Here is a 27,459-nt window from a genome sequence, read left to right as displayed (position 1 = left end):
GTAAAGAGTAAGAAGGAAAGTAAAAGTAAGTAAGAAGCAAGTAAAAGTAAGAAGACAAATCTGATTTCTCAATCGAAAATAACTACAAACACTATAAAATGAGGCATCTTTTTTGAAGTTGGTTGTTATTAAGCGAGCGGAAAAGGGTTTTCTTCCCCCCTTCTTTTTCTGATCAAGCATCACTTGCACAGCAGCATAAATGAAGGAAGAACTCAGAGCACTTGATCTTTGGACAGCTTCTGTAGGAGACTGTGGAGCCCCTTGAAAGAAAGCTGTAAAAAAATTCTGCAGTGTCATGTACAGACTAATTCCAACATCCATACGACGGCAGTGCTGGACAGAAACCCTGGCTGGGGCCCCAGAGGAACCATGTAGGCTCCAGCAGCCCAGTGTTTTGTCAGGAATCACGAGCCCTGGGTTTAAGCAAGGAATTACTGTAATCAAAGCACCGAGGGGGAAAACTGGGTTACTTCAAAGGTAGGCTTCAAATAGCTTGCTGAGGTCTGCTTACAGTCCCAGTTCTTGCTCCTTGCTTCTCCCTCTGAGAAATCACAATTGGGGAAGGCTACTGGAAAGTAGGAGAAAAAAGGAATCTCAACATTTGTCCATGATCTCTTTTTTTCAGAGGCATTTCCTTGGTCATGATTCACACTCCATGGCCCAAGAGATCTGGAATCCCTCTGCTGATGATCCCCAGCAACATCCCCCTCCTTTGTCACGGCAGGAGCTGGTCTCTCTGTTCTATTAGCAGTTGGACAGAGAGGGACCATGGTGTGGGGATGCACCACGTACTTCATCTCTTTGACTTACTTAACCAGCTCAGGCCACACTCCCAGCTTTTCCTTACCTGGGATTCTTCTCAGCAGCAACTGCAGAGAGAAGCAGAAGCAGACAGGGCTGCTTGGTCCTGTTCCATGCAGGAGGAGAACAGCTCTCCTAGAAGGGATTTCTTCAGGTCAGCGAGGCCATCAGGCCCTTTGCTTTTGTGCTCCGCTTCAAAAACACACAACTTCTTTTTCCATTTGGAAAACCTATTACCCAAACTGCTCGTCTATTTCCATGCTATGAAAGATATCTGTGCCTCTCCTTATACTTTGGCCCAATCTGATCTACATGAAGCCCACAGCAGTACCACTGTGTAGCTGTTCACTTCTTCCGATGACCACGCAATCCCTGGAACAAAGGGAGAGGGACCTGCAGCCTGTAGGAAAACGATCATTTCAGAGGAGGACCCAGCGGTTCAGTCAGCCTTGAAAACGTCAAGTGTACAACCCAGTGGGAACTCTGAGCATAACCCTGTGACTCCTTCCTGCCCTGTACACTAAGTACGACAACCCCATTCACCACCCACGAGTAGGCTGCCAGGAGTTGGGGTGAACAACAGGTTTATAAAAATGAGGTTTGATGAGAGCTTTGGAAGAAAAGGTTCTGCATGGGAGAGGGTAGTTTGTTCAAGAACTGTAAAGCTGGAGGAGAGGAGGAGACACAAGGGCTAAGGTGTGAGGCACATCTATCATTAGCCCAAACCTGGCCCCATTAGAGAAACTTGTAACAATGAACCAGAAGAAATAAATTAAGCTTGAGCAACCATCTGCAGAAACTTTGACTACACTACACCAAGACGAAGTGCCCACTTGTTTTAAGAGAGAACTCCAAAGAGATGCAAACTAGACATATAAAAGCGTTTTTATGTAGTGTTATTTTACACTATACTGACATTTTACCCCAATCACCATCACTTCCCTTCACAATAGTCCTTCCCTCAGTGCTTTATGCAAGAGGCATCAAGTCCTCAATAAAAAACACCACGGAACTGCATTTTTCTAAGTTTCTGGAGCTTCCAAACTTGGAGAAAATCTGAGTTGCTATGGATTACTACATCTGAAAAGTCTGTACAAGCCTCTAGCAAGCACTAGGTACTGGAGAGGGGACAGGGATCAAGTCCAAGCCCAGCCAGACAGTGACCAAAGGCTGCTCAGTCACCCGGGGAGGAAGGGCTGAGGTTCCAGATGGGTTCTGTCTGTCTAAGGAGGCAGCTGCAACCTCTCAAGCCCTGTTAGGAAGTCGGCAGGGTTGCCAAGTACAGCCAAATGCAAGTGGTAAGAACAGGCAGGGCAGGTTACAGAAGTTCACTGCAGGGATGTAATCACTGTGGGAAGCGTGCAACAGGGCAGGGCAGCAGGAGCACAGGAACATAAAATCAGTCAAGATGCTCAGATTACCTTCCCACAGCAGCCCTGATCAACAGTCGGACCCTAGTAACATTCTTCTTTAGGATACTGGAATTAACCTCATCCCGTTTCCCATGTGCTATAACCAGATGTTTTGTTTGTCTCCAAAATGTGATTCTAATAGACTGAGATAAAATATCACTAGCTCCTAGAAAGCTGTTTCTCCATCTAGTCACATCCTCTTGCCAGCTTGGGGGAAATAATGTTGGAACAACACGTCAGGCTCAACACATGAACAAGAAATAAGCCTTAATACTTCAGTCTTGATGGAATAAGGGTAATAAAAAAGCATTTGAAACAAATCCAAACACCCTGAAGCTGCTCAGATCCTGGTATGCACTTAACCACATGCCTGAACTTAAGCATAGATTTAAGGCTTTTTGTGAACCAAGGCTTAAGTCTTTGCAGAAGTATCTCCAGTCTGAGATACTCCAGCCTGGATTTCACACATACTTGGCCAAAGAAAAGTAAGTTTGTCCATTTCTGTACATCTTTCCATTCAGACACTTCAAATAACTCTATAATCACTAATGAAGAGAATGCCAAAGCCACTGAGGGTAGGGGAACTCCCATCAGCTTCCCTTCAGAAAGGGTAAGATTCAGACTCCAAGTTAAGGATAACATTTAAGAAGCTCTGGACTCAAAACCCATGGTTTTCCAATAAACAAAATAAGTCTTATTTTACTTGGTATCTGAAGTCCAAGATCACAGATTCACCATACTGGGTCTGGCCCTTTCCTTTAAAACAAATAAGGTCCACGTGCTATAAGAAACAGAAGACAAGATTCATTCACACTTGGCATTGCATACAAACAAGATCACAACTCCAACAAGTAGGCATATCTAAAAAAACATGGTTCAAAATCTAAGTACCATCTCAAGGCATCATGTACCAACAACTGTTTCAGTGTTGTTACCAAGGGAAGAAAGCTAATTGGGAAACCAAAGTCATTTTCTCCACAACAAAAGGTAGAGACTGATTTAAAACTTCCACTTGATTATTTCTAACTGCTGAGTTTGCTGATTCTTTACCACCTGAAACATTTGCAGTGGTGTTTTGGGGTTAGTAATTTTCTGCATCTTCCACAGCAGACAACACCACACCAGGCAGAGGCAACCTGTGAAATCTGCCACATCTGCTTTGAACTTCGTTCAACCTCCTGGAACATCTTGCGGTCATTTCCTCACTTTTCTAAACCACATGCTCCTCTAGATGCATACCAATACTGTCTCAGCAGCCACCTCTGTGTCCACATGACTTGGACACAGAAATACTGTCTAGGATATGCCCACATGGGAGTAAATAACCACCCTGCTTAGGAATCTACACCAAATTAAACACACTCCTACAGTTATCCACAAGAGAAGGGACCACTAACACAATCTAACATGCTAAGTCAGATCTATTAAGTTCCTCATGACTGTCTGAATGACCTGATCTTTATATGGAGGTTAAAAGGAAAGATGCTTCTCAGATGTAAACAGGGAAGGGGCTAGGCAACTCACACAAGAAGGCTTATTCATCACCTTTAATGGTACTTACTCCTCCCCTAGTACTTTAATCCTGAGCCTAATGAGATGGACAGCAGTAGAGTACCAAGGTGAGATGTTATTGTGCAGGCATTAAAAGGAAGGAAAAGCAGGAAGGAGGCAGAAGACAAGAATTTAAAGACTACGAATGTGTGAGGGGAGCACATGTACCCTGCATGTGTTGTCTGGGTGAGCAGAGCCTTCTGCCTGGCCTCCTCATGCCCACACGATTGTATGTCCTTGCACTGTGACAACATATTCTGCCTTAGAACATTCACTAAACCAAAGCCAAATGAAGACAAAGCAAGTGGCTGATCAGGAGACTTCAATCTAGGCTGATGTCTGTGCAACTAGATTGTTACCATCTGCGTATCAAAGGTATTAAGAGCTTCTCTCCTTTTGCCCTTCTCTGGTAAGAGATTGCAGGCTCCAATTTCTCAGGCCGTGTAAACCCAAGGATGCTGTTACTTGGAGCTGGTGACGGTCAGCATGACACCAGGGGAAACTTCTCCACAGAGTTTCAGGTTTTTCACCAGCTCTCTGCCCTTCCCAGAGCTGGATCAACATTTCAGCATGATGACGGCACCATTCAAACCTGAAGAGTGTCACTGCACAGCAAGCTTCAGTAACAGAACAGAGTAGCTACAAGCAGTAGTAACTACAGTAGGCACCAGCAACCCATGACCAGGAAGGCTGGAATCTGCAAGGCACAACAAACTGCCCCATCCTCCTGAGGTATAACGAGGCAGGACTTATCCAAGCGCAATCCAACCTCTGGAAGGATGGTTTTGGATGATGGTAACTCAATGACAAGTTTTGCTGCAACTCTGGCAAGCATTTGATAAACTCAATAAACATTGTGACAATAAATATTGCTATTTTGACTGAAACAACAGCAGCACTATACAACAGAAACCTGGGGAGCCACCAGCTTTTTGAAATGCAGTAATAAAAACAATGGGCAGCTTCTACATGACTAAGGAAGGGTTCTTTTGCTATGGCAAGTGCATGAACATCCATGTGATTTTCTTAAATAAACAAGGCTCTTTCAAGAGATATTAAGCAGGTGTGAAGCCAGGAATTAGCAAAACTGATGGCATGCAGAATACTTTTACTGCAAAAGTAGATATCTAAACTATTTCAAAACAAAAGTGTTCACATATTTTGGTTTGTAAACATGGGTTTAGATTCTGGCAGAGACCACGGGCAAAATCCTGCTTTATTACTGCAAATGCCAATTATTCCAAACATTCACAATCAAGCAATACAAGTTTAGCACCCTTATGTTCCTGATAACCATACAGGTAGTGCTGAGTACATACTAGCAATCTGAAATTCAGCCCTGCCCGTGAAGCACACAACAGCAGGACACACAACTCTGCCCCACCATCAGCACGTGTCTTCTGAGTCATGATTAGAAATCTCCTTAAACCTAAAATAAAATTTGCAAGATCTTTTGCTAACTTGTGGCAAGACAAGTGTTCTTTTTCTGTTACTTTTGATATCAAAACTTCTTTTATAAGCTATACATCGAGCTCATTGGTACCACAGTGACTGCCTTTACTTTCTCCCAAAAGGTAATAACCTAGCTTGCTACACTGGAGAGCATCTACATTCCTTTCAAGTCCAAAATAAATCTCTTCCAATAGACACAAGGCCCTGGAATTTCTCACTCTTGTTCCAGTTTCTGTTAGGCCATATTATCTCACTCTTCACATCTTTAGGATACACTGAGGATCAAACATTCTAACTTGGTTGAGAGATGCATAGCAAAGCAACAGAGAAGCCAGAAACACTTCAGGTTTCTTCTGGTAACCTTGGAGGTGGTGAAAGGAAAAAAAAATAAATCTGAAACCCCATCAATCTTCACGATTATTTATGTATTTCACACTCGCTTGCTTTGAGCTCCAAAAGACTGTTACAACAGCTAGGCAATGTAAGCAAGCAGAAGTGCTCAAAAAGATGCTTTTCAACACGTGACCTGTTCTCACATTTGTTGCCGAAAGCAGGGAGCACTGAAGCCACTGCAGCAGCTCTCCAGCAGCCTGGGTGTCCCCAGGCACCCAAGTGAAATGCAGCTACGGTCAAGTCCTGGCACCACGGGTGCAAAAGCAGCACGGGCAGGGAACAGAGTCACCACAGCTTTGTACCACGTCTGAGTGCAGACACTGTTTCCAACCCTGCCACATGGTGGTTGAGGGGCTTGAGGAAGCCCCTTAACAACTGCACACGACAGCTTGGGTTGAGATGAACAACCACAGTAAGGACTCAAGAGTATTTACCCACCCTCCTCCTCAAACAAAACCCACATGTTCTCCTAGTCAGTCCCTAAAACCATGGACAGCAGATGAAAGGCTTCTTCTGGGTGATACAGGAGAAGAACAGCAATAAGTCACCCAACTGAGGTATCTCCTGTTCTTTACTTAGGACCTGTTTGGTATCTGCTGTCTTCTTTACAATGTAGAGGTTTGTGCAGACAGCAACTGCTTCATGTCAGCCAACTGAAAGCAGCACAAGCAGCTTGTCAGCCACATGGCAACCTCCACCGAAGCTGCTGTAATCCTTAGTCTAATTCCATTTAATCCAATTTATTCTCTTAAAGTGCTGTCTCACTGAACACAAGAACTTCATTCAGGATTACTGCTAAAACACAGGTCTCAACCCAAGGGCCTCATTCATTGCCAGAACTATGTCTGAAATTGGATTCGTGCAGGCAGGTATCTGTACAGACTTTGTAAATGCTGCCAATAGGCTCTCCTAATAAATAAATAAATAAATACCCAAAACACAAACAAAACACACCCAACTGATCAGGTGATCACCTCAGATGTACCCACCACCAGTATTCCTTTCTTTAGGTAAGGAAGCTTCGGTTGGAGGTCTGGGTGAGGAGTCTGGGACATGTATGGCACAGCTCAGAGGCGAGGCAGGAGGTCTGCTCACCAGCACTTAGTGCAAGATGGCATCACATCACCAACGTGTGGCACACAAATAGGAAGAGGGAAACCTGTTTCCAGGAAGGGATACTTGTTGCAGACTTGCTCCTATGACTCCTCTCCTGACTAGCAGTGGAGTAACCACTAGGCTAATCTTCCTGGATGTTGCAGTCGTGTTCCACCACTGCTCCTGCTACTTACAGAGTACAAGGTGAGCATTGTTAGCTTGCTTTGCCACATGACTGAATTAAGGAATGGTGTGTGTGCTCGACAGATGCCCAGTCTCTCAATATGGGATTTGTGCACCAAGCCAGTCACTGCATCTGCTGCAGCCACACCAAAAGACCACATGCTCCCAGGTCCCAGCCACCAGCCCAGGGCAGCTTTGAGAATGAGCCATTTATAGGTGTGAACCACTCAATTCTCATCTGATACCTTCTGATGGAGCACAACTGCATGTAAGAAAACTAAAAGCATGCTTATTTTATAAATAAACCCTTTAAAACTGAAACCTATTGCTATTCTTGGACTGCAGGGCAGCCTGACAAACACACAGTGATGATTTGGATGCCAAATTCTACATTCACTCACCAAAAGGTCATCTTTTAAGTCTTAGAATGTCTTCGTTACTCATTCTCCTGTTTGTAACACCTCGTGAAATTAAAAAGGAAAACCAGCAAAACCTAGGTTTGATTTCTGCCTCTCACAACAGTGACATCAAGGATGCTGCTCATCAAACTCAGGAGAAATTATCCCAGAACAAAGCAGTAGGACTGTGCACGTCAGTACATACCGATGCGTTTCCTACTGGATGTAGGAAATGGAGCTCTTTCAATGCTATCATTAGCAAGGTGTAGTTAAAAGCAACAAAGGCTGTGTACAGAGTGGCCAAACACCAGACATTATTGCCATTAAATAAGCCTTACCAGACCATCACAATTGCTAATGGCAACAGAAGCTCCAGGGATGTCCGTTATGTCTCCCACGTAGGCACAGTTGGTCCACAGGGGCTCTCTTTTCCATAATCTCTCTGTAGAGGTTCTAGTCCAGCTCGTGTTACCAGCATCGTCTCCAGTTTCCACAGAGTCTTCATACCACTCCACGACAGCCTCAGGGGCCACCAAGCGAGTGTTGGGTTTCAGCCGGAGATGGAATTCCCTTCCGAAGGCAGTGACATTAAAATAGAGCTGTCTGGGGCTTTGGGATACCTCCCGTGTGGATCTTCTTTGGTGACTTGCAGAGAGGATACTGGAGACGTAGCTTCCGTCTGCATCGGTGCTGATGGGAATCACTAACCCGTAGGGCCTCGGCCTGCTTTTCCGCAGCTCTGCCAAGAGAAACAGAATCAGAGAAATCAGAGAAACACCTAAAACCAAACTCGAATTAGAAGAGGAGCGTGGAAAGAGCCTGAAGACCGAAGATCAGATGTGCAGCTACAGAAGCGCACATCGGCAGCAGGAAGGGTGAAGGGCTCCACCAACACGTCCAGCTGAAGAACCGTAAGAACCTGCGTTGGTCTTCAACAGACCATGCCACTTACCACACCAGTGTGGACTGAATGATCTGCTGGACAGCTGGTCGGATATAAGCCCACCCATCTCATGTAGGCAAATAAGACCTGTGTCATGGCTCCCTTTAGCTGGAACACTCAGGCTTATAAACCTTCACTTGGATACTTGGATATATTATTATATTAGTTATAATATATATTATGTAACATATATTAGTTATATAAATTACTATACTTGCATATATTATAAATCTTCCCTTGTGACTGAATGGGTAGGTGTAGGGAGAGCAGTGGATGTTGTCTACCTTGACTGTAGCAAGGCTTTTCACACTGACTCCCTAACATCCTTGTGGGTGAGCTCAGGAAGTGTAGGTTGGAAGAATGGGCGGTGAGATGGATTGAGAATTGGCTGAACAGTAGAGCTCAGAGGGTCGTGGTCCACGGCGCAGAGTCCAGCTGGAGAGCTGTAACTAGTGGAGTTCCCCAGGGGTCAGTGCTGGGGACAGCCTTACTCAACATCTCAGCTGACTCTGAACACCATCACTTCTTAGGGTAACAATGTCTTGTACTCATTTTACACAGACACCAAGGGGACATGTAAGAAAGAAGAACAGTGTTTTGACACATGGTCCTGTTAAGCCAGGTCCGACACAGCAGGGACAATCCAAGAGGAATGCCACTGCAACCTGAGAGAGAGCACGTGGATCATGCCCAGGGGGACAGACACAAGGAGCCCAGTTATGCACCTCGGGTGAACACACCAGCGATGCTGGGATACACATCAAGCGCACACACGACACCCTCCACAGGCTGAAATTTTCAAGATACAGGTCTTTCATGACTTTTTTCACCACAAAACCTACAGAGAAACCCCCAAAATATTAATTTACATTGATCTGGGGAGTTTCCTGCGGTTTAGGTTTGCTTAACTGCCACCAAAGAGGCAGCAACCCTTGTGAATTCTCTTCTAAGCGGCACATGACTCCTTCACACACCTGCAACAGAACTGCCTGCTCCTGTGTCAAGACCTCCAGCAAGATTTTGAAAATGAAGTCCCATGCCTGCTTCTAACTGCTATTTGCATACAGGTTTCTGCAGTCTTTGAAAATGGAAACAGGGACAAGAATCCTGCAGACAGCCCCTACTGCTGGTAAATTCACTGACATCTGCAGTGGTACAACAGTAACTTTTCCCTCCACAGGTCTCCCCTATCAAATCTCTGTACCCAACCACTTGCTATTGCCCTTTCTCTCCTCCAAAGTTGAGTAACGGAGTTCAAAAACAACAAAGAAACAAAACACCACAGAAAACTTTGCAGATTTGTACCTAAATCCTGCACCTGACTGCAACACACAGAAGCTGTAAAAGCAGCAAACCCACACTCGGTTGATAACACTAAGAAATGCTCACATCGTACTATAGAAGCTCAATGGCACGACCCTCAGCTGAAGGCGCAAGGTCATCTTCCAAGGAGAAGTCACTGCTGTCACACCTCTCATCAGGATCAGAGCACCCCCTGATACCTGCAGGGGGTGGCCAGGCCCAGCTGTGGCCACCAACTCCCAGCAAAAGTTATGCCAAGGCTAACCTGCTTTAGCAGAGGCAGTGGCCAAGCAAGCAAAGCCATGGTAGAAAAAAGACATCAGCAATGTGAGCCCCACTTGCCTATCACTTTTTTGTGGTTCCCAACCAATCACCCCAGGATTCCTGTCCAATTACCAGCAACATTAGCTGAGAGGAGACCATCCAACTGGGTTCTTGATTTGCCTAGGTGAATACAATACTCCCTCACTCCTAGACGCCTCTTTCTGTGTAGCACCTTGCCTGCACCCAGAACACAGCATTATTAGCCTAAGAGAATAAGCTTTTTCCTCTCTGCTATTCTTGGGCACTGAGAGAAAGGGAAGAGAATCTCCTCTTTTGCTCAGAGAACCATCTTATCCTGTTATCGCTTATCAAATCTGCAGCCCTGAATCAGGACCCATGTGTGCGTCTCCCCCTTGCCTGCCAGTCATTTCACACCACTGCAAATCAAGTCCATCAAATAAGTTTATATTTTCTGTGAGACCTCTGTAACCTGGAAGTAATCAGGATATTCTGTGTCCAGTTGTCATCCTGTAAAAGGAGGAGAGACATTCCCTGTCCAGGCTGAGCTGTGGGCCAGACTGCCAGTAACTGCACCAAAGCCTAAATCTTACTACCTGCACATTACACTGTGTGAGAGATAAAAAAAAGACACTTAGCACAGAAATCATTATTCCCTAGCTCTTCTCTTCCTGAGACAACTGGCTAAAGCTCTATTAGAGTGATATTACTGACACTTCTAATTTTAAAAAGCTCCATGACTGGGTAGCTCAGACACTACCACTCAGTGCCACTGAGAATTCCTTCAAATAAATATACTTAATTAAATGAGCTAAATTTGACCCACTCCCAGTGTGATTCACACTTGAACTAAAAATTATTAGAGAAGCTCCTCAGCGTCTCGCTCCACTCTCCTGGTAGTAGTGGCTGCTTATTTTAAGAGGTTCACACTTTCAACAAATAACTCAAGTAGGAAAATGTTTCTAATGGCTTCACATAACTCTTTTTTTTTCCTCCTATTTTTTTTTTAGGCCAGCTACTGAGGGATTTGACAGAAAAACAACGTATGGTACTAGTAGGGCATACACAGAACATTTAAATTCTTGCACTATAAATATCTTTACATCACACACAAATACTGTATCCCAGGTTATCATTTTGAAGGCCAATGTTTGGAACATTTACTTTCTGCCCCACCACCAGCACTCACAGGGTGGTTTTAGGCAGCTGCCAACTCAACCTCTTTTGCCATACACCTACAAGGGCAGGTTCTAAACCTGGCATCCTAATTATCCTTCATATAATTCCCATCTAAAACACTGGGAATTGTCAGTCAGGATCGCTAATCTCTCTCCTTAGAGAATGGACCAAATTAAAACTCTAAACTCTTTTTTATTAATGAGACACCAGGCCCCGACCAGGAGACATAGCTGCATCCTAACTGGGTCAAAGTAAAAATCTAGATCCTTGCACTCCCCACACTTCAGCGATGAGATTTCATTCACACACTGACATTCCCCTTTTACCTTGCTGAGATTCTTTGTGGCTTTTTTTTTTTAAAAAAAAAAACAAAACAACAACAAAAAAAGCAGGATGTTCAGTGCCAGAGCCCACAGTCTGGCAATCAAATCCCCTGTTCCCCACACAACTGAGAACTCCCTTTGCACATCTTGCAGCAGGATGCCCAGACTTCTACTGGTGGGGGCAAAAAAAGAAAAAGAAAAAGAAGCTATTTTGCTAATAACAAGAGCAGCCAGCTAGCCACAAGAAGGTAGGAACAAAGGGTGGAAAATAAGAACTGTCAAGTTTTTGAGTCAGCAAAAGCCTTTTCCAGCGTCTCTGAATGCTGAGCTAGAAAAGGAAATGCCTTTTGTTCAAAGGCAATTAAAATTAAATGTGACATGACTGAATACCCAAGACATCTAAACTCCTCCGCTGACTTAGATTACCCTTTTTCCATAGACTGTATGGTCTAGGAAATGCAATTCCAGCCGTAGGTGTTCCCTTTCCCATGCTAACATTTCGGAGTCGCCCTGCTCTGCTAACCCAGAGCTTACAGTAACGATCAGAGAAGAAACACAGAGCAGGAGAAAAAGCACTTCAAATTGTCTTCTTTTTTTTTTTTTTCATCTGGCTTTAAACTGCTGCTCCAGTTGCACAATGTTTAGGTTGAAAGGAAGCACTTAAGAGAGAACATCGCATTCTTTCATTGTGTGCCAAAACATAATTAGCTAGAGAATGCCTCTGAAGAGGGCTGTCCCGGCTTTTTTTCCCCTCAAATACACATGAAACTGAAGAATTAACACCACCAGGCTCACAGTAGTTGTCTTTACATTGCAAAACAACTGTGGACAATGGGGGTTCAAAATCCCTGGACTGGGTTTTGGGTTTGTTGTGTTTGGTCGTTGTTTGTTGTTTGTTTTTTTTTTAAATATCCTTCCATTTGGAAGAGCATCGTTTTTTAGGCATAAGATTTTGTGAAACATATTGATCAAAAATGATTAATGTGGTTTCCCACAGTGAAATTCCAACTGCATAAATATTCACTTAAGATTTCAAAAGCACAGTCTAAATCAGAATCAGTGCAATCAGTGGAAAAGCAGGAATTTTTGAGAATCCAGATAAATTATGGCTATGTCTAAACCAAGCTACCCAAGCTTGAAGACATTGACTTTTTTCTTCTTTTTGTAAGTATTTAAACCTCATCTAGCATTCATTATTCCGATTTTTTTTTTTTTTCCTCACGGTGCATGTAAATAGGTTTTGATAACACAACTCTCCTTTTTCCAGCCAAGGAAAAAAAAGCACTGGATCTCACCTCTGGAGCATCACTGTGCCTGCATCTTCTGCAAGGAATTCACAAGCTGTGCCCCAGATTGCTGGATGGTAGGCACCCAGCTTGGCAGCATAAGGACTGGGGAAAAAAGATAATTACCTGCTGCTGCAGGAATTAAGAGGCCAGCATTTCAACATAAAGAATGTCAGGGGTACCTGTGTTCTAAGAGATTACCCTCCCAGCCCACAGACAACTGTACGGGATGAGCACAGAGCTGCTGCAGTCACTTAGCAAAGTGCTGCTTAATCATGGAATGGTGAAGGTTGGAAGGGCCCTAAAGACCATCAGGTTCCAACCTCCCTGCTAAGAGCAGGGACACCTCCCACCAGACCAGGCTGCACAAGCCTCATCCAATCTGCCCTTGAATAGCTCCAGGGATGGGGCAGCCACAACCTCCCTGGGCAACCTGTTCCAGTGCCTTCCTACCCTCATGGTGAAGAATTTCTTCTTATGTCTAACCTAAATCTCTCCTCTTTTCAGTTTAAAATCATTACCCCTTGTCCTACCACTGCTCTCTCTGGTGAAAAGCCCCTCCCCAGCTTTCCTGTAGCTCCTTCAGGTACCAGAAAGCCTCTATAAGGTCTCCCCACAGCCTTCTCTTCTCAATACCACAGAGAAATGGTGCAGAGACAAATAGCCCTAGCAGGGGTTTGGTTGTCCCTGTGCTCTGCCCTCAGCATCAGCTTGTGGCTTCCAGAAGCAACAAAGCATGTTTGGTCCCTCTCTTCCCACAATCTGGATTGCTTCATAACTACCACTCCCACTGTATTTGGCTGCCTTTTGGTGGCAGAAATGCCCAGAGAGACAAGATGGAAAAGGGGAATTCCTACCCAACTTTGCCCAGGACGAGGTTGTGCAGTCTACTTCTTGTTGGACTTAGGTGGGGAAGAAGAACAGTTTCCCACACTTCTGCACTAGACACTGCAAGTGGGATGAACCAAAGCATGGGACTGCAAGAAAGGCTGACACAGTGTACATCTCCCTAAAGAGTCCTCAGCCAGTCCTTTCCTTCACTGGCATCTTGTCCCAGGGACACAGACACCTCAAGAAATTAACGATGGTATTTCCACAGCTTCCACTGAACCACAGGTGAAGGTGTTTGATCCAGGCTGTGGGGCAGCCTGGCAGTGCTGTTTTCCAAGTGTTCTTCCAGGGGTAGCCCTGAGCAGTGACAAAGTTCTGCAGTGTGGGAGGCAGAGGCAGGTAGAGAGAAGATGCAGCACCCAAGTGCCAAGCACCTTCAGGCTCACTACATGCCCACTGCCAGCAGGAGCAGCTCCTCCTGACAGTTGCCAGGCCTTGGCTGTACACTGTGCAGCAAAGCACTTAGCCAAGCTCAGGGAACTCCCCATCTCTAGAATACATTCCACACTGATTGTAAAAAAAAATAAAAAAATAAAAATAACATCCCATATGCTTTAATTTGTCCTGTGTGACTTTCCAGGCTGCAAGAAAAGACTAGCTGCTGACAGCAGCCAGTCCTGGGCCAAATCAAAATATCCAACGTTGATGCAAAGCAACTCTTATAGAGACTTAAAAGTAGGACAGCCCGTTCAGAGGAAACGCTAATGCAGGTTGTGCTGTCGTCACTGAAACTCCAAGCTAAGTAAAGCCATACTGCTGGAGTCAGAATTTACAGGATCAAACATTATTTGAAATAGTAACAGCTTAAAAATGCAAAGAGTAGGACAAATCCCAGCGCCTGGAGGTGTTAACTAGCTACTCGTGCTTTTAAAGCACAGATTTCCCCTCAGCACATCACCATCAACCCCTAAAAGCCAGTGCTGCTCACAGTCTGGTCAGTCCTTCTAGCCTGAACCAAAAGCCACTGAGATGCCATATGGTTGTGCTGAGGGGACAAGGATGGGCCAGCAGCTTGCTGACACCGGGCACCAACCAACACCAAGTCCCATCCCAAGGGGGTCCTGCACTGCCTGGCCACAAAACAGGACCTCTGAGACCACACACTCATGGATCTTCAAGTGGACAGACCCACCAACATCTCCACCTCCCACCTGCCCCTTTCCAGGTAGAGGAATGCAAGATCACATCAGGTCCAAAAGTTGCTGAGATGCCACCAGCACTAGGCAGAGCCTGTCCCACCCTGAGCACACAGAGCTGGTGCTGGGTGCTTTGCTGGGGTGCCTGATTCACCCTCTGCCACGCAACATCATCTCTTTCCTGTGCTTCCTGTGCGCCTCAGATATTCCTGTCTGGAACATTCAACACCACAAAACAAAGGAAGAAGTGAAAGCAAAAAAAATAGAAAGTTATTTTCCAGGCTAAGGAATTTTGCCTGATGTGCTGTATAATTGGAAAGACGCGTTCCTGTGTAGCTTATGGTTTCTGAAATGTAAATACAACCCATTTCTCATGGAAACGACTAGAAATAAAACAAAAGACCCAGCATACCACTGGAAAAAAAGTCTGTTTGCCAGTTAGGTTTAAATGTACCTAACTGCCTCAATTCCCATTATTCACTGATCACAGTGGAAATCAACCTAAGCCTGGCGGAACGCCGTGCCAGAACTGAAATTGAGACAAGACCTCCAAAATAGAAATAATTACTTGAATATTTTTTTTTTTCTGAACAAAACTTCAGATCAGAACCTGGACCAAAAACCTCAGAACTAGAGGTCCAACAGCAACTGGATGTAAAATTGCCTGAGGTCCATTCCCACCCCTACTGCTCCTCTCGTCAAAAAGCTCCAGAGCACTCCAGAGCACTCCAGTGTGCAGACACTCACACTCAACAGCAAATTGCTGAAAGGCTCCATCACAGATGGGTAGGCTAAGGAGAGTGTAAGATGACAAATCCAGGGAGAGGGAACCAGCCCCCACAGCTCCCCACAGCCTCTTCCATCCCATAGAGCACCACATTATCCCTTAGTGCAAATCACAGAATCACAGAAAAGGTTGGAAGGGACCTTCAAGATCATGAAGTTCCAACCCCCCTGCCTTGAGCAGGGAACCACCAGACCAGGCTGCACAAAACCTCGTCCAACCTGGCCTTAAACACCTCCAGGGATGGGGCATCAACAACATCCCTGGGCAACCTATTCCAGTTCCTCCCCACCCTTATGGTGAAGAATTTCTTCCTGATGTCTAACCTAAATCTCCCCTCTCTCAGTTTAAAACCATCACCCCATGTCCTCTCACCATCTTGTCTGATGAAAACAGATGAACACAGACCTTCTGAAACTCAACTGTGCGTGCATGCTCCTAATTATATGAAGCTTCCTGTTTTAGAGAAGAGTCACAGAGGCTGAAGTTTCCATGTGAAGTACCCCGTGGGTGCTGGCAAGCACCTTTCCCTGCAGCACCCTCACCTAGCAGGCACTGACCTTGCTGCACTACCCCAGTGGATCAGCTTACAACCCACCCCTGGGCACCCACCAGCAGGCCTGCAGCAAGCACACCCTGCCATCAACATCACATCCAGAGTCCCTGGCATTAGACACATTTTTCCCACCTAAAAGAAAAAGGTTGAATACGTCCAACAGAGAAGAAAAATGGGACAAAGACAGGGCTTGCCCCAGTCAAACAGAGTAGGCATCTCCTCCCCCATCCAGAAACTAAAACAAAGTGTCTGACCTGGAGCTGATCTGCCATGATACTCAGGAGGGCTCGTTTAAGCACATTACAGATTTTAACTTTTGTTGGTTTATTTTTAAGCACAGATGTACAAGGATGCAAAACCACATAATGAGAGGGCATGTAAATTCAAGTCATGCCACATCACTCTGAAACTACAAATGCTCCTGGGTGTTACTGGTGTGGGGGTACACAAGGGAATGCCTCCTTGCACAGAGATCATTTTTCCAGAAAATAAGCTAGTTCGTTGAGTTTACTTCTTTTATTCCCGTTTTGACATGAGCAATAATAGTTAAAGGGACTTACCTATTTGGATCTGTTGTTCTTTACCAGCCTGCAGAAAAGAAACACATGCACAAAGTTGTTAAGTGTCATTACTATGCAACGTGTGACAGCACAGTGCTTTGAGAGGGCTGAGAAATTACTTGCTCTGTATTAAACCATTTGTTACATTTCTGCTTTGGGTTTCCAGGGATGGCATTTTTCCCTTTTAACTGCATTAACAGCTGCTCCCACGGATACACTGATCGAGTCCATAGTAAGTGTAACATTAATAGAGCCGCTGAGAAATCCTGATTCTGAATGAGCCATTCTAGGTACTACGAGGCTGTGCCAAAAAAAAAAAAAAAGCTGGGCAAAGAAAGGCCAGGGAAACGACGAGTTTGGGGGAGTTTGGGTACCAGACCCGCTGCGGGGCAGGCGAGCCGACCCTTCTCCTTCGTCTCCCTGCCAGAGCACGGGAAAGCCACCCGGGTGGCAGCGGCGGGAGCCGGGTGGCAGCGGCAGCGCATCCCGGCGGGGTCCAGGGGCTCCGTGGCAGAGGCAAAACTCCCGGGGGGCTGCTGCGGGATCCGGCCCAGCCCCGGGGGATGCTCCGGCGAAGGGCCGGAGGGGCAGAAGCAGGCTGGCTTCGGGGGGCAGCGCTCCCCGCTCCGCCAGAGCCCCCCGCACCCCCAGAAGGGCTGCAGGCGGAGGGGCCGCTGCGGCCGCTTCCCGGGGCCGCGGGCAGAGGGAACCCGCGGGCAGGGCAGGGCAGGGCAGGGCAGAGCCCCGCAGGAAGGAGCGGAGGGGAAAGGAGAGGAGGGACGGGAAGCAGGGGAAAGGAGCCAGCGGTGCTCCCCGCACTCACCTGCCGCCCGGCTGCAGCGCGGAGCCCCAGGAGCGCGGCTGCCACTACCCAGAGGGGCAGGGGCACCATCCCGAGCCGGCCGCCCGGCCACCGCCGCCCCGCCACCGCCGCCCCGCACCGCCCTCCTGCCCCCGCCGCCGGCCGCCCTGCCTCCTGCCCCTGCTCCCCTCTCCCCGCCGCCTTCCGCCGGGGCCCTGCCGGGCAGCGGGGCCGGGCGGGCTGGGGGCGGCCGGGGACCGGACCGCGCCGCCTCCTCTGGCTGCCTGCGCCCTGCCTGCCCTGCCCGCGCCGCGCATCCCGCACCGCCCCGCTAATAAAGCCGCGGCGGCCCCGGGGGCGGCTCCGCCTTCGGCCCGGCCCGGCACACCCCCGGCACACCCCCGGCACGGCACGGCCCGGCACGGCCCCCTCGAGGCCCCGGGACGGACCTGGGAAGTTGGCTGGGTCACACATCCCACCCACCCCCCCCCCACAGAATTAATCACGGAATCGCCAAGGCTGGAAAAGACCTTGAAGACCCTCAAGTCCAGCCTGTGACCAACACCCCCACATCTCCAGACCAGGGCACTACGTGCCACATCCAGCCTGTCCTTGAGCACCTCCAGGGATGGTGCCTCCACCACTGCCCTGGGAAGTCCATCCCAATGTCTGATCACCCTCTCTGTGAGGAGCTGCTTCCTGATATCCAAGCTAAACCCTCCCTGGAGCAGCTTCAGGCCGTGCCCTCTTGTCTCTACTGGCCTGGAAAAAGAGCCCAGCCCCACCCAACTACACCCTCCCTTGAGGTAGTTGAAGAGAATGAGAAGGTCCCCTCTGAGTCTCCTCCAGGCTAAACAACCTCAGCTCCCTCAGCCTCTCCTCATCAGATTTTCCCTCTGGTCCCTTCACCAGCCTCATTGCTCTCCTCTGGACCTGCTCCAGCACCTCAAGGTCCTTCTTGCAGTGAGGGGCCCAGAGGGGCACCCAGGACTGGAGGTGCAGCCTCCCCAGCGCTGAGCATGGGGAGAATCACCTCCCTGCTCCTGCTAGCCACACCATTCCTGACACAAGCCAGGATGCCATGGGCCTTTGGGGCCACCTGGGCACACTGCTGGCTCATGAGCCACCATTTCATCGGCTGGCCCCTCAACATGCCAGGCTGTCCATCCCTGTGCCCACAACCCACAGGCTGTGAGGAAAAGACTTCCACACCTGTCTGTCTCTTGATAGGTCTGGACAAGACCTTTAGGATCATGGAGTCAAACCATGAACTCAGCCCTGCCAAGGCCACCACTAAACAACGTCCCTCAGCACCACATCTACATGGCTTTTAAATCCCTCTGGGGATGGCAACTGCACCACTGCCCTGGGCAACCTGTGCCAGGGCCTGACAACCCTTTCAATCAAGAAATTTCTCCTAATATCCAACCTAAACTTGCCCTGGCTCCCCAGCCTGTGATAAAATCCCTAAGTTTCCCCATCAACCCAACCTATGGGGTCCTCAAGACCCCCACCAAAATCCACTCACGTAAGGCCTTTCACAGACAAAAGCCTTCAAGAATATGCTCTGCCCTTTGCCTAGGAGATATTACACAGTTAAGGCCATGCAACAACATCAAAGTGGTAACAGACACCACTGGGGAATCCCCAGTGAGGAAACAAGAAGCTTTGCAAACACTTCTCAGGAGCCAGAGATAAAACTCTACATCCTTGCAGTCCAGCAGCGACAGAGGCAATGAATAAGGCTCCTGGGAGACATCACAGCAGCCTTCCAGTACCTCAAGTGGGCCTACAAGAAAGATGGGAGGCACTTTTTATAAAGGCATGTAGCAAGAGGACAAGGGGTAACGGCTTAAAACTGGAAGAGGGAAGATTTATATTAGACATCAGGAAGAAATTCCTCACTATGAGGGTGGCCCAGGCTGCCCAGGGAAGCTGTGGCTGCCCCATCCCTGGCAGTGTTGAAGGGCAGGTTGGATGGGGCTTGGAGCAGCCTGGTCTGGTGGGAGGTGTCCCTGCCCATGCAGGGGGTTGGGACTGGATGATCTTTAAGGTCCCTTCCCACCCAAACCATTCCATGATTCTGTGAATTTTGTTAGGGTGAGGATTATCTAGCGTTACGAGAGATGGTTACTACAAGAACCATACACTTCTGTTGTACCTTCTGTATTACCACTGAATGTCACAACCCACCAAAGTAAGTTTCTGTTGGCCTCCATCGAGCACAAACCAGCTTATTCTGGAAACCTTTGGGTAGCAACGATAAACCCGGGAAAGCCTAACTACAATAATCTTTTAAGTTGAACCGCCTGCCAGAAACCATCATGTCTACATGAAAAAGAAAGTACTTGTTCTATGAAACCTGAGTTTTCAGAGCAGGAGACCTTCAGCCTTAATTTTCAGGAGATATCTTGAAAATTTAAATCATACCAGCCTGTGGAGCAGCCCCGCTGTTTCAGAGAATGCAGGTCCTAAACTGCATTATCATAGAATCGTAGAATGGTGAAGGTTGGAAAGGACCTCAAAGATCATCAAGTTCCAACCTCCCTGCTATGAGCAGGGACACCTCCCACCAGACCAGGCTGCACAAGCCTCATCCAACCTGCCCTTGAACACCTCCAGGAAGGGAGCAGCCATAACCTCCCTGGGCAACCTGTTCCAGTGCCTTCCTACCCTCATGGTAAAGAATTTCTTCTTGATGTCTTATCTAAATCTTCCCTCTTCCAGTTTAAAACCATCAACCCTTGTCCTCTCCCTCCCTGCCCTTGTCCCAAGTCCCTCCCCAGCTTTCCTGGAGCCCCTTCAGGTACTGGAAGGTGCTCTAAGGTCTCCCTTGGAGCCTTCTCTTCTCCAGGCTGAACAACTCCAACTCTTTCAGCCTGTCTCCAGAGCAGAGCTGCTCCAGCCCTGTGATCATCATCTTGGTGGCCCTTCTCTGGACTCTCTCCAACACAAAGCAAAAAAACAATAAAAGGCATTTTTCTGAGCAATGGGGAATTCCTGGCTATGTATCTGTTAGTACACGTGCAAGATAATTTCTGTACTTAAAATAGCAGCCTGTGAGGCTCAGCACACTGCACAAGAGCCACTGTTTAGAAAGACCAGAATCAGAAAGGCTGAGGTCCTGTAAATTGCTGGCTGCATGATTAGACATTAAGAGGTAAGCTAAGGACAGTAAGTTTGCAAAGCCACAGAGTCACAATTGTCAATTCAGAACTGCCGAAATTGGGACGCCAGCCTAAGCTTGCTTCCATCTGTGCAGTAATTAAGACACTGATTGGCATTACTTGATAACACACCACGTCTCCCACAGGACTTTTCCCTCATCCCGTGCACAAAATGGGTACCATTCCCTCCACCAGCAGCTTATTCCACATTTTATGTCCCTCACTGATGTTCACTGTGGGACCTCAGACCTTATTTACCGCACGTTACTCAAATCCTGAAAAACAACAATGTTGGTTTCCTTGTGGGTTCTTCTGTAACACAACATACCCAAGTGCTTTGCAAACCTCCCATTTTCTGTGGTGAAACCATGGACCAGTGCAGCCTCTGGTGCTTCATGCAGGCTAGTTGTGCCTGCAGGATCATGATTTGATCTCAATCTCCTCTAGTTACCTTCCAAGCCATGCACTTTTTGATTTCTTTCCACAATTTTACAAATGCACGAGGTCAGGCTCCCCCACTGTGGGGAATACACGGGAAAAAGTTGTTTGAACTTTCCCAAATTAGCTAAAAACGTTTCTCAACATCAAAGAAACAAAGCTACACAAAAGGCAGAACTGGAGGCTGGGTCAGATGTTCTGCTCTGTGGTCTTCCAGAGCCAAGAGCCAAGGTTTGAAAGAATTGTCAGAGAACCAAACTAAGGTGTTACAACTAGATGCCTCATCAAACAGGAAACAGGAGTATCTGTTACAAAGGGAAATCATGGCAGTGTTTGAAGCTTCCATTAAACGCATTTCTCATCTTTATCAGCCAAGTCTGGACGTCCTGTTATCAAAAAAATAACAGATTTTCTTGTGGGCATTTCAAGTCTGATAGATATATACATATGAATCTATTTATTTTGGACAGACTAGATTGATGGGGCCGAGGTCAACTGTATGAAGTTCAACAAGGCCAAGTGCTGGGTCCTGCCCTTGGGTCACAACAACCCCAGGCAACACTACAGGCTTGGGGAAGAGTGGTTGGAATGGTGCCCAGCAGAAAGGGTAATGATTGATAGGCTGAGCAGGAGCCAGCAGTGTGCCCAGGTGGCCAAGAAGGCCAATGGCATCCTGGCCTCTGTTAGAAACAGGGTGGCCAGCAGGAGCAGGGAGGTGATCACCCCTCTGTGCTGGGCACTGGTGAGGCCTCACCTCGAGTCCTGTGTCCAGTTTTGGGCACCTCAGTACAAGAAGGACACTGAGGTGCTGGAGTGTGTCCAGAGAAGGGCCACGAAGCTGGTGAAAGGGCCTTGAGGACAAGTCTGATGAGGAGCAGCTGGAAGGGCTGTTTAGCATGAAGAAGAGGAGGCTGAGGGGAGACCTCATCACCCTCTGCAGCTGCCTGAAAGGAGGTTGTAAAGAGGCAGGTGCTGGTTTCTTCTCACAAGTGACTGGTGACAGAACAAGAGGGAATGGCCTCAAGCTGCACCAGGGGGGGTTAGACTGGACATTAGGAAGAACTTTTTTAATGAAAGCGTTGTCAGACACTGGAACATGGTTGAGTCACCATCCCTGGGTGTGTTTAACAGTTGTCTAGATGTGGTGCTTGGCGATGTGGCTCAGAGCTGGACTTGGTAAAGTAGGGTTAATGGTTGGACTCCATGACCTTGAAGGTCTTTTCCAACCTAAGTGGTTCTGTGATTTACATTTGAATAGACACGTATATATGTATCTGTTAAGAATCTGCTAAGTATTTGCAATTCTAAAATAATTCTTGCTACATCAGATAGGCCTTCTGCATCTGTGCAGCTTCTGCTGATGCACCAGACTGATGGCTACAGATATTTGATGAACCTGAGGTTAGGCCCTGAAGCAAAGAGGCACTGCAATCTAAAAGGGTTTGCACAGGGCCAGGCTCCCGAGTGTGAAGCCCACAGCATTATTTGCATGGCCAGAATAGTATTTCTGAGAGCAAGAGCTCAATGCTGAGAGTAAAATGGGGCATTACCTGATAATAAAGGCTCCAGAAATCCCATCTTCTCTCACAGCAGAAGTGCCTGCAACACAAAACAATTTCAAATTAAGTTTCAACTGGGACAAGAATTCAAATAGAGCAGGTTTAAAGAAGAATATTCTCTCAATTGAACCAAGAGAAAACAGCTGATCAGGAGGTTTTGCAGTGCTATTTAATACAAGCTTTCAAATATCAAATTTTTTTGGAGGCAAACCTCTAGTAAATTTAACTCTACCATCTATGAATAATACCTGTAGTCTAGACAAAGCTGAGTCTTCACCAATCATGTACACATACAATTTAATACTCAGTTTTGCAGTGACATTTCCTGATATTTAGGAACCATTTGCACTTCCTGAGTTTCTCATCTACCATGTGCTTTGCCAGTCTGCATCTTGATGGTCTTTCTTAACCAGGTGACCAGTTTGGAAAACATTCATTCTGTTCTTTCCAAAACAGACATATCACAAAAAAATTAGCCTGAGGTCTAACAAGCTGGCTGTTTCAGATGGCAGAGACATCCACTTTGGACACTTGTTTTAGAAAACCAAAAACATTTTCTGGGCAGTGTGCAGATGGGTGCCTATGCTCATAGGAACTGCTGTAGTACTGGGCTGTGGAGGACAACTCTCTTCAGGAAAAGAGAAGCCAGGCTGGTACAGAAAAAGGCACAAGACACCCCAGACAAGATTAAGTTACTTTCTTTGCCACCTCCACAGACTGAAGAACACAGAGACAATGTTGTTGTTTTTTTTTTTAATTTTTACCATTAACCCCACAGTTTGTTATTTGCTTTCAGAGACCAACTCTGCTGAAATCTGCCTTTGGTGTTGAAGCCTAACTTCCTTTGATGATTGACACCTTAGGTTCTCCATCCTGGTGAAACATGCCCTGACCTAGCTAGAACCAGAGGGCTGGCTGCTCTGGGAGGCAGGGAGGCTGGAGAACCAGGTCATGTTCCTGGGAAAGCAGAGAACACAAACCTGACCTGCTCAGCTTTGGAGCCTCCTAAATGCTGGCTTAATGAACCACAGAATCACAGAATTGCCATGGTTGGAAAGGACCTCTGAGATCACCGAGTCCAACCATCATCAACAAAAACAGCACCACCAAAAAACCCACCCCAAACACAGATAACCACACACACCCCCAAAAAACACACAGAAAAACCCCCAACCTCAGCCACTAGACCAAAGTGCCACACCTACATGTTTCTTGAACACCTCCAAGGATGGTGACTCTACCTCCTCCCTGGACAGGCTGTTCCAGTGCCTGACCACTCTTTCAGAATAAACTCTTCCTAATATCCAATCTAAACCTCCTCTGGTGCAACTTCAGGCCATTTCCTCTGGTCCTGTCATTATTCACTTGGGAGAAGAGGCCAACACCCACCTCAGTACAACCTGCTTTCAGGTATCTGTAGAGGGCAATGAGGTCTCCCCTCAGCCTCCTCTTCTCCAAACTAAACAACCTCAGTTCCCTCTTCAGTTCCTTGTATGGCATGTTCTCCAGGCCCTTCCCCAGCTTGGTAGCTCCAGCCCCTCAATGTCCTTCCTGCAGTGAGGGGCCCAGAACTGAACACAGGACTCGAGGTGCAGTCCCAGTGCTGAGCACAGAGGAAGAATCACCTCCCTGCTCCTGCTGGCCACACTATTCCTGATGCAGGCCAGGATGCCATGGGCCTTCTTGGCCACCTTCTTGGCTACCTGGGCACCCTGCTGGCTCATGTTCATCCAGCTGTCCACCAACACCCCCATGTCCTTTTCCTCTGGGCAGCTTCCCAGCCCCTCTTCCCCAAGCCTGGAGCATGGCCTGGGGATAACAATAGAAATATTTGTTTCCAAGGAACTAGAAGATGGGATTGTTAAACCTAAGGCAATATAAGCCAGTTTCTTAGCACAGGACACAGCTGAGAAGAATGCCTGGTCCTCATTGCTGAAATGTGTTACTATCTGCATTTCAGCAGTGCCTGAGGCCCCATTCATGGACTGCAGCCCCATGTCAGCAGGCATTGTGAGCGCTCAGAATAAAAAGGCCATGCAGAAAGACCTTTCAGTTGAAGGGCCACAGCCATACTACTGCAAGAAAACCCAAACCAAACCCCAAACCACCCAAACTCCAAAACCCTGGATGCACAAGAACCAAATTTTATTTTCTTACCTGGAAACTCATCCCTTGCTGCTTGCTTGTATGGTTAGTTCACACCCATCCTCAGGCAGCAGAGCTGAAGCATCTGTCCTGCTCTCCAGGCCATTTCTCACCACTGCAGGGAAGGACAGTGCCACCAGCAGCTCCAGGCCTTGGTGCCACCACCATGCAGGTGTAGTAATGTGGCCATTACAATCCAGACCACGACCCCCTCTCTAGCTCCACAGTCATACATTCCAAAGCCTTCTTTTGGCTGAGATACCACATGTAAAATGTTGGCCTTACTTGCCATCCAGTGCCTTCTGACGTTTGATTTCCAACACCATGCAAGAAGCTTTCTCTGACATTACCCTTCTTGTCTGCTTGCCCCTGCAGGATCAGAAAGGGACTTCAGTTCCAACGTGTCAGACAAGAACTGCCAGACAGCAGGTGAAGTGCAAGGACTCTCATGGATAGTTTCTCCTTCGTGGTGCACAAGAACTGGGAATATGAAGCCACACAACTACATGTGATTGTTTTAAAGACACTGTGACCTAGCAGATTGTTAAACGAGGAAACACAGCACACCTATTGCTTTTAACAAAGCAGCATCAGGATTATGGACAAGTTTTAATCAAAGGATGGAGGAAACTGGAGAGAAAAACGTAAGAACTGAAAATTACATTTGTAAAATACGTTATGAAAAATAAAAAAGTCATGGGAAGAGGCAGTTCTTGTGACAACTACTTATAATAGGTACATTCTATAAAATTGTTCCAGCTTTAGGGTGGTTAATGTTGAAACGATGCGTGCCAAATAAAATACAGCTGAAACCACTCCAAATCCTCCAAAGAAATGAATGAACAAAGACCCATAAATCAATCCAAACCTGAGATCCAGTCAGACCAAGCTTTTAGTGGCCTGTGGCAGTGATACAGAAATCAGTGGTTCTTGTCTTGCAAGAGGCTCTGGGCGCTGCTGGGGCAGCGATGCCATCGCCCCGTGCAGATCTCAGGTTAAATCCTTGTGCTCCCCTTCAGCCCTCAGAGGAAAAGACAGACAAAAACCCCATCTTGCTCACCCTTCAGGGCTGGGGGGTGTGTGTGTGCTCTGCCTTAAAATTCTAGAGAATTGCTGCTACATGAGGGACAGATATACTTGACTTCCACCTGCGCTGTGTCCTGGTTTTGCCAGCGTTTTTCTGCTTGTAAAAATTCCTGATTTACACTTTTGTCCATAGGCACTCCTGGACAGTGGGGAGCTGTGCAATCTCCTTATATATATATATATATAAAATATATATATACACACACACACATACAGACAGCTGATATACTCCTACAGATACCAGGTGAGTGAGGCTGAGCACTGGCTGGATGCACAGAAATGGCTGCTCACATGCTATCAATATTTTTTCCACTGATAAGAGAAAACCCAATTATTGGCTTTTGGGAATGCACAGTGAGATGTCTCAAACAAGGATTATATTTGCCAGGGATTTACTGACTTTCCACCTCCCCTTTTATATTCCATTGACTGGGCAGAAGAGTACCCTTCACTGGCACTTAGGTAACCCCAAAAATGCTGCCCTGTACCCCCTTTGAAATGGAAATCTCCTCCTAGTTGTGCAAGCTGGGAGAGATGCTATAACTGTTATGACCACTGAGTGGCTGTTCTTTCTGTAGCATTTATTGGAAGCCAAAGGGTGACAGCATGTTTGAGTTTCTGGAATTGTCAAAGTAAACCTTTCTGTGAGGGCAGCCAACCAGGCTTGGGGAACTGGATTTCAGTCACTTTTAATTCCCAGGACTTCATAACCAATGGAGGGCATAAGTAATGGAAGTATGACAAATGTTGCAGCACTTCTGGTGTCCTAAGATAACCATTTAGGCACCAACATTCATTACTTCTGCAGCCAAGTACTGCCCGACAAGCCATCCATGCTAGGACACCGGAATTCTTAAGCAGTGGTGACCAGTCACATTTGACAAAAATAGCAATTACTGCAAAGTACAGGGAATAAATGCTGTAGCAGGTGAAGTTAAACTTGTCCTAAGGAAGGAGGGGACAGAGAAGAGGGAGACACCAGAAGGTCTGGAGTCCCCTGCAAGACTTCTTCTGCGAAAACCAGTGCCCTCCACGTCTGCTTACTCCAGAGGAAAATTCCTCTGGGAAATGTTGGGTTTATAGTGTAATGGCTGCCCTGCCACAGAACAGAGACACACCACAGAATTTCAAGTCTCCTTCTGGTCTGGAGATTTGCAAGAAAAACAAAAACAACAACAAAAAACACAACAAAACCCCTTCAAATATCTATCTCTTGAAGAAGGTGGCGGTCAGCTGAGACAACGTGCTGGCCCTCCCTGAGCCACCACCAATCCATGGGAGACTTGTTCCCAGGGAAGATATCAGGTATTCCCACCCAGCTGCCCCCTGCTGCTTCTCACTGATCATTTGTGCCCACCAGTGTCATGCTGGCCTTGAATCAGCCTCCCCCAAAGGACGTGCTATGGAAATTTGATCTCTGACAGCCTAGACAAGCTGTTGACTGACAAACAAAGATGTTGTAAAGCCTTCTCATAAAGGCCATGAGCCAAGGAGTTTGATCCATGAGCAACCCCAACAAGCTGTAAGATTAGACAGAACACAGCATTAACCAGATCAGCACCTTACCCTCCTGCATGTGCATCTCCCCTTGGCTCTACCAGCTTGACACTTTTCTTCTGTAAATCGTTAACAAGCACTTTGGGTTTAGTCCCATTCTTAGAGAAATTTTTCGGGGAGGATGGTGACTGCAGAGAGAGGAAATGGGTTATTTTTTTCAGTTCTCTGATTTCTTTTC

At 47.0% G+C, this 27,459-nt stretch overlaps 1 protein-coding gene across 1 annotated transcript in view; it reads right to left on the bottom strand.

The window, feature by feature from the left end:
* The window catches only part of ADAMTS3 (ADAM metallopeptidase with thrombospondin type 1 motif 3), a 102,827-nt gene extending 85,408 nt beyond the window's left edge, over positions 1-17,419 (bottom strand). Inside the window, exons 1-3 of the mRNA XM_051618777.1 lie at positions 17,351-17,419; positions 16,528-16,555; positions 7,624-8,024 (exon numbers count right to left, since the gene is read on the bottom strand). Of these exons, the coding sequence (XP_051474737.1) occupies positions 7,624-8,024; positions 16,528-16,555; positions 17,351-17,419 (498 nt within the window). The remainder of the gene's footprint in view (positions 1-7,623; positions 8,025-16,527; positions 16,556-17,350) is intronic.
* Between the last annotated feature and the right edge of the window lie 10,040 nt (positions 17,420-27,459).

This window comes from Apus apus, chromosome 4 (assembly GCF_020740795.1).
Source record: "Apus apus isolate bApuApu2 chromosome 4, bApuApu2.pri.cur, whole genome shotgun sequence".
NCBI lineage: Eukaryota > Metazoa > Chordata > Aves > Apodiformes > Apodidae > Apus > Apus apus.
This window is presented reverse-complemented; position numbering and strand designations above follow the sequence as displayed.